The following is a 7,500-nucleotide window of genomic DNA, read 5'->3' as shown; positions in this document are numbered from 1 at the left end:
ATTACTCTAACATGGATCAGATGAGTATTTTACCGTGGCCTGTGCACGCCATACAGACACTGCAGCTGAACCACACCGCAAGCATCCACCAACATTCACTTATACTGTCTCAGAACCCTCTCACCCTATTGGGGCAGCCGTGTCTTACTGGTTAGGGCTTCGGATGTGTAACCGAAAGGTTGCCAGTCCAATCCCTGCTCTGTAGGAAAATGTGGGTAGGGGAGTGGTTGCATATGATACAGCTCTCCCATGCCCACATCCATGGTGCCCTTGAGCAAGGCACCTACTGTAACCCCTCACTGCTCCCCGAGTGCCACTGTGGCAGGCAGCTCACTGCTCCGGGTTAGTATGCACTTCACCTCACTGTGTGCTCTGTGTGTTTACAGAGACCAAAATTCGCTCGCAGGATAAAAAGAGTACATACTCTATACACTCATACTTACTGTCATTCAGCAACAACAGGAGATGTTGGACTCTATCACCCTTCTCTCAAGGCAGCACTCCAAACACACCTAAAAGACCCTTCTGATGCATATACAATTATACATACACCTGACCTGATCATTCATTCAGAAACTCCAATCAACTGCATACACTATCTATTATATCCCTACAGGATTATCAGCAAATAAATGGTTTTCCCCTCAACATAGCTATTTTTGTAGAAGAGGCTGTCGTCGTCCTGCCTGGCTGCCCTCCATCGTCTGCCTTGATCACAACACCGTGAATCCAAATCCATCTGTCCAGTCAGGCTGTCCTACGGCAGACTCCAGTAAACCTGCTCACTCACTCAGGCCGCGAGGCAAACATCCACCACTTCACTCTGAGCTGTCTCTCTGTCAGAGGACGTCTTCTGTCTCTCTCACTTCTCTCTCTCTCTCTCTCTCTCTCTCTCTCTCTCTCTCTCTCTCTCTCTCTCTCTCTCAATCCATTCCTGTGGTGGACAGACGGCACGCTCTCACCCTGACAGCAAGTAGATTTCGTTTTAGAGGGAAAGATGGACGATAGGTAGCACTTATGGAGGGATGGATTAAGCTTAGTCGACCGGGGGATAGAGAACGAGACTGGGAGAAAGAGGGAGAGAGAGAGAGAGAGAGAGAGAGAGAGTGACTGAAGGATAGAAAGGCACAATGAAAGAAGGAGTTAGAGAGGGAGGGCCTATCTGAAAGATGGACAGAGTGAAGAAGGAGGAGAGAGAGAGAAGGAGGGGTAGACGGAGAGAGAAAGTGCTATCCATCACTTTGTTTGGCGTATGCTCAGGCTTGAGGGTCAGAGGCTGGAGCTGGAGCTGGAGCTGGAGCTGGGGAAGGCGAGCCTGAGGCTGGACAGCTGAGAGCCCAGAGTGGGCAGGAGCGAGAGCCAGCACGCCATCATGACAAATGACGAGCCCAACGCGTACAGGTGACAGTGACGCACGAGAGGGAAGAGGAATATGTGGGTGCAGGGGACTGTAAGGTGTAAGGTTATTTGTATGTGTGTGTGTGTGTGGGGGGGGGGGGGGGGGTCTTGCCACCCAAAGCGTGTTTGTGTGTGTGTGTGTGTGTGTTTGGGGGGGGGGGGGTTCCTGCCACCCAAAACTATGATAGAAAGGTGGTGTCCCAAAGAGATGTGCCCCTCTCAGGGGTGTGTGTGTGTGTGTGTGTGTGTGTGTGTGTGTGTGTGTGTGTGTGTGTGTGTGTGAGTGTGTGTGTACGCGCGCGCGTGCGTGGATGTGTTGGGGGGTCCTGCCACCCAAAACGAAAGGTGGTGTCCCGAAGAGATGTGCCCCTCTCAGGGTCGTGTGTGTGTGTGTGTGTGTGTGTGTGTGTGTGTGTGTGAGATAGAGAAAGCGAGCGAGAGAGAGAGAGAGAGTGTGTGTGCGCGGGTGCATGTGTGTGTACTTACTGTAGTCACTGTTCTCGTCTTTGCTCCCACTGATAGTGCCATCGGGCTGCATCTGCAGGTAGAAGCCCTGCTCGCTGAACAGTCGCGTCACAATGCCTTTCAGCTGTGGCTCTGCAACACAAAACACACACAACACAGGTCAGACCATGCGTACACACACACACACACGCACACACACACACACACACACACACACACACACACACACACACACACACACACACACACACACACACACACACACACACACACACACACGCACACACACACGCGCGCGCACACAAACGCACACTATAATATTCTGTCACTCTGCGACACAGTACACTTGCTAAGCGTAACACACAGTTTACAAAGATTACAGAAAAAAGCATGTTGCTATGTCATCCATAGGAGATGACACAATGACACAATCAGCATTCAGTCCCATATTCGGGGACACACCCCCTTGTGGGCTCCCCAAGGGTGCAAAATCCATGATAGAGGGGAACAGTCATTCAGAAAGTGCTGGCAATAAACTTCGCCTATACATACAAATCAACTTGGCCCAGCTTCCCTTAATGACAAGCACTTTAACCAAGGACATTTTCACCCAAAGTCTGCTTGTGCAAATACAAGGTCCTTGTTTTATTCAAAGAAAGAGAGAAACAGATTGCAGGACGGCACTGGAACACTGGAAATGTTTCACACACACACACACACACACACACACACACACACACACACACACACACACACACACACACAAAGAGACTAGGTGCAACACCTTTGCACATTAGCCCCAATCTTCTCTGTAATACAAGTGGGATTAAGACCAACATGTGGGATTTGTGAACCCCCGTTTTCTTTTTTCCACTGGAAAGATGTGAGAATCAGCCTGCTCTTGCAACTGTAAATGCTTATGAATGAAAGACTTTGCGGGATTACTTTCTGATGATTCCGCCACACATCTTTGATTGATTCCTCTCTCTGTCCGGACCAGGGAGATTGGTTAAGGTTGTGCATGCAATAAAGGCCCTTACTCAACAAAGCCCGCCAGCACTGGCACCCCATTCCATCAATAAAACCGGCCTTGTCAATGGTGCTTAACCTCACACGGACCGACCGCCGCAGCAAAAGACCGGCTTAGTAAACATTCACCTGTAACATGCCATGCAAGAGCGGTGGTCTTTGCTGCAATGCAGTGTGCATTTTCTGTATGCAAATTTTAGGTGTAGAGTTAACATTACATGGAAAACAAAACTGGTATCATATTTCCGACAGCAGATTAAATTCGGTGGAATAAAGGATAAACTTTAATTATTTATAACTCCACGCCAAGTAATGAAATACGGAGTCACTCTGAAATGAGTGTAACAACATTGAAGCCTAAGTAGCTGACATCCTCTGGGCATGAAGGTGTAAGACAGTGTGTCAGTCACCACTGACACAACTGGAAAACGCTAGCATCAACGAAGACCTCCAGGACGTAGCCTATTGCTGTCAAAAGTTACTGACCTGGTTTCCGCCGAACAGGTCTTTTCTTTCCGCTGCAAAATCGAACTTTGCTGAAAACCCCCAAGATATTCCTTGCGCACACTGACCGGGGGTCTTTGCTCGGGCTGGTACGGCGCTTGGAGGTAGCAACACGGTCGTTGTTAGTCTCCCGTGCTTGGCGTTTCTGTCGGATCAGGGAGCTGGCTATCGCCGCAGCCATCTCCCCGTGAGCTATCCAGTATGCTGAGGGCGCCGGTTACCGATCGGACTGGCAAGTGTGAAGTGATCCGAAAGAAACTGATATTTGAGTTCTGATTATTAACCGTATAATGTCGCATGAGCTTCTTCACGGGAGCAGCCACGCGCCTCCGGGATTGGAAGTGCCAGTTCATTAAATCGAAAGTATTCTTAAAAACAGCAATAACTGAGATGTTACCATTAAATACGCAAGTGCTTTATGATCATGTCTCTTGAAACACAAAACTGTCTCCACCTATTTTAATTTATGACCTCATTCCAAAACGCTGCGCAGTTTCCGTTCGTGTCTCTCTCTCTCTCTCTCTCTCTCTCCACAGATATTCCAAAGGGATGCAGAGGCAGAAAATGAGTAAAAAAAGATGTATTCCGGTGTGATTAGGTGTTCGTCTATGCGACACGCTCTTCCATGCGTGTGGCATTCAGAGATGACCAACTCCTCAAGTTGTCTGCAAGTGGCTCTGCAACCTGTCTGCGATGCGCGAGAACGCACGGCTCGACTGTCAGAAGGCTGACTCCCGCGTGTCCGCGAGCTGCATATTTGTCAGCTGTTTGACTGCTCCTTGCGTTGTGCATTAAGTCTGTACATTAAAGGACAATTAATTCCGTGTTCCGTTTCCCGATTTTACAGAGAATATATACATCAACATGTTGCATAAATGGCTTCCGCTCGATCTAAAACCAAGTAGCTTAAGTTATCAACACTGTACAGACACCTAAACAGATAAATATTCGATTGCGCAGAGCGATATAAAATCATATAAGCCTACTGCTATACTGCCTTGTGACCCCGCTCTTATGGCTCTTCAGCAGTGAACACTCCGACAGCTTTGTCCTCTACGCAATTCTACGTGATCTACATGTATGTTCGTAAGAGGCATTCTCGGCGGCTCGAAGAAAAAGTCTGGTGAAAAGAGAAGAAGAGAAGAGGGAGGGGGGTTCAAGCGCCAGAGAAAAAAAATAACCATTTACAGCCAGTGTGAGAGAGGTCGAGAACTGGGATGAGAGCCACAGATATCCCTCAAAATGAGTTTCAGGACAACTGAAAAGTCGGGATGCCTTCATCAGTGCAGATCAGTGTTTACAAGGGGTCACGCTTTGTCAGGCGCTTGCGTATTTAATTCAACCAATTTATTTAGTTTTACATACCAAGGTTTTTAAGTTCGTCATAAACTAAACGGGATGTAGGTCGTTTCACTGTAATGTGACTCCAGTCCAAACAGCAAGAAACTAACCTTCAAGATAGTCTTCTGCAGATAGTGTGTGCGTGAAAACTAATTAGCAACCTGATAGGCTGAAAGTGATGTCCCTTGGCTACTTTCAAACGGGTAGTTTAACAATCAACAATCAGTGTCGAATTTCTTGACTTGAAGCCTGTGTGTTGTTGGGGGGCATATCCGCCACAAACGTGCTTTTCAGTGGTTCCATGTGTTTTGTTAAACAGCACAATAATTCTCGCCGGATCTTGTCTCATTAAACCCCATTGTTATGATGATATAATAACGAGATGGAGTTTTGGATAACGCCGCCATTCTCGGGCCTTCCCTGGAGAGAAGTTTCAAGTTTTTTTTGTTCTATTTAGAGAGTACGCTCTCTCTGCGTGCATGTTGTTCGACTTTTGCTACCCGCAAGCGACAGCCAGCGTAGCGTGAACATCATAGCTCCAGTGATCATGGGGGGGCTTTCTCTTTTTTTTTTTTACCCGCTATGTGGCGGTGTCGTGTCAAGCGCAAACACTGCACTCAAGGCAAGTGAGCAATTACCACCGACAGGGACTTAAAATGCCTCTTACAGCACGGGTAAATTTGGTAACCGAGTCCCGGAGTGCTTGGCCAGAGATGTCTGTTTGGAGTTTAGCATTGCTTCTCTCAGTAGCGTCTCTGTGCCTTTTTAAGCGACATCACTGGTTTCCTTAAATACCATGCACCATATTCACGAAAATTACCTTCTCATCAAGGGCATCTCATCTCTATGGCCATTAGCATTACCCATGAAGTTGAAGAGCAGCCGCAGAAATGACTGAGTGTGCCATTAAGTCCGTGACATTATCAGGCCCAAGCGCATGATGGCCAGTAGTAGAACGGGTCAAACACACGCAAGAGCTGCGCCAGCGAAAACCGCGCTCTATTTCATGCCAATCTCATTTGCGCGGAGATTGTTCGTCAGAGATTCATATTGACGTCCGTGAATTTAGCAGTCAACCAGTTCGATTCAACTGCGAGAGAGTAAGCGATGACGGACGTGCAATTAGTGCAGCCGAGGTTGCCAATAACATCACCATCCGCGTAAAACGTCTCCAGCTACCCGCCTTTCCAATCTTGAATCTAGGAGCAAGTGGAAGTCGACTGTCAGTACAGATTTACTGAGATCCGCAGGGACCCTGACTGTAAATTGAGGCTGTGTGAAGATAGGAACACTGAATCACAGTGTGTCCAATTTCTCGTCTCATTGAAACCTTCGGAATAGCCTGAATATGCTAAGGCAAAAAATATCCACTTAGCCCTTCTTTTAACTTTTATTAAAAGAAAAGGCTCGATCAGTGATAAGTATGTCCATTAAGGCACTAGCGGTAATTATAATGCCTGGGAGACCCCGAGCAATTTAATCTTAAGTGATCAATTTATTTGCCTCCGGTAGCCTATAGTAGGCTATACCCACCCTGGAGAAGCGCGCTGCGGGTGCGATGGTGGTGCCGTGCCATGCCTTGGCGCGTGGATGTCATTACCGTGACCTCTGATCGAGCAGTTTACGTATCGATTGTGAAAACTCAACACCAGAGCCTCGCGGCTGGGTGTCAATGCGAGCGGAGATCGATGGCCGACCGACCAACGTACGCCGTGTCGTGATTCCGGTGCTCTTGTAAAAAAAAAATTAGATATCGAGATATTGTCAATAATTGCACCACGAGGTCTAACTGTACCCAAAACATTTGATGTAAACGGCAAGATGAAGTTATTCAAGAGGCTGTAGTCTAAATAAGGGCAGGTCAGCACACTCACATAATGTCTCCTGATTGGCCAGTTCTTGGAAAATGGACTGCATGTGAGCAGTATGCACATATTTGTGTGTTTGTGTGTGTCTGTGTCTGTGTCTGTGTGTGTGTGTGTGTGTGTGTGTGTGTGTGTGTGTGTGTGTGTGTGTGTGTGTGTGTGTGTGTGTGTGTGTCCAACATGGACGTGTAAACAGAGTGTCTGTGCATTAGTCTATATGATGGGTATGACCAAGTCTGAATACAATTCTACGTACTTGAATGTTAGTCTATGTTTGTGTGTGCCGTGTGTGCGTGTACGTGTACGTGTACGTGTACGTGTGTGTGTGTGTGTGTGTGTGTGTGTGTGTGTGTGTGTGTGTGTGTGTGTATGTACTGTATGTCTGCCTCTGTGTGTGTGTGAGTGAGAGAGAGAGAGAGAGTGATTTGGCTCCCTCCCAGCATTACATACAGTATCACAGCAAACTGGGGCAGTAGGAGGAAGAGAGGAGAGGAGGATTGAGAGAGAGAGAATAGAAAGACAAAGCAGGTGAGAGCATGATGATGTGCGTTCTGGCTGAATACTGTGTTCACAGGAGAGAGAGAGAGAGCTGCTACACAGAAAACCTCTTCCTCCTACTCCCGCAGATCCACGCGAAGCGTTCACGCTCGTGCGAGTCACCTACATCTCCTACGCCATCACAGGAAGACAGGGACAGGCGAGCCCAGTATATAACCCCAGTCCTGCCCTATAGGTCTGCTGCATAGCATCGTACCCCAGCCACAACAGCACTGTGGATGCCATCTGCTGAACAAAGTTACACATCAAAGGCAACGAGGTAGCAATTTCAGCAGTTTATTTTTGGCCAAAATACGCCAAACATAGCTTTTCGCTTGGCCAGAAATAAACGGGTGAAACA

General features: G+C 47.7%; 1 protein-coding gene across 3 annotated transcripts in view; it reads right to left on the bottom strand.

Moving 5' to 3' along the window:
* fgf12b (fibroblast growth factor 12b) overlaps window positions 1-7,500 on the bottom strand; it is a 58,148-nt gene that overhangs the window by 21,124 nt on the left and 29,524 nt on the right. For 2 of the 3 annotated variants that reach the window (XM_062552211.1, XM_062552210.1), the window contains exon 2: window positions 1,885-1,995. In XM_062552211.1, the coding sequence (XP_062408195.1) occupies window positions 1,885-1,995 (111 nt within the window). Of the gene's footprint in view, window positions 1-1,884; window positions 1,996-3,378; window positions 3,610-7,500 lie in introns of those variants that run through there. The other variant, XM_062552209.1, reaches the window with a different exon arrangement.

This window comes from Sardina pilchardus, chromosome 13, assembly GCF_963854185.1.
Source record: "Sardina pilchardus chromosome 13, fSarPil1.1, whole genome shotgun sequence".
NCBI classification, from domain to species: domain Eukaryota; kingdom Metazoa; phylum Chordata; class Actinopteri; order Clupeiformes; family Clupeidae; genus Sardina; species Sardina pilchardus.
This window is presented reverse-complemented; position numbering and strand designations above follow the sequence as displayed.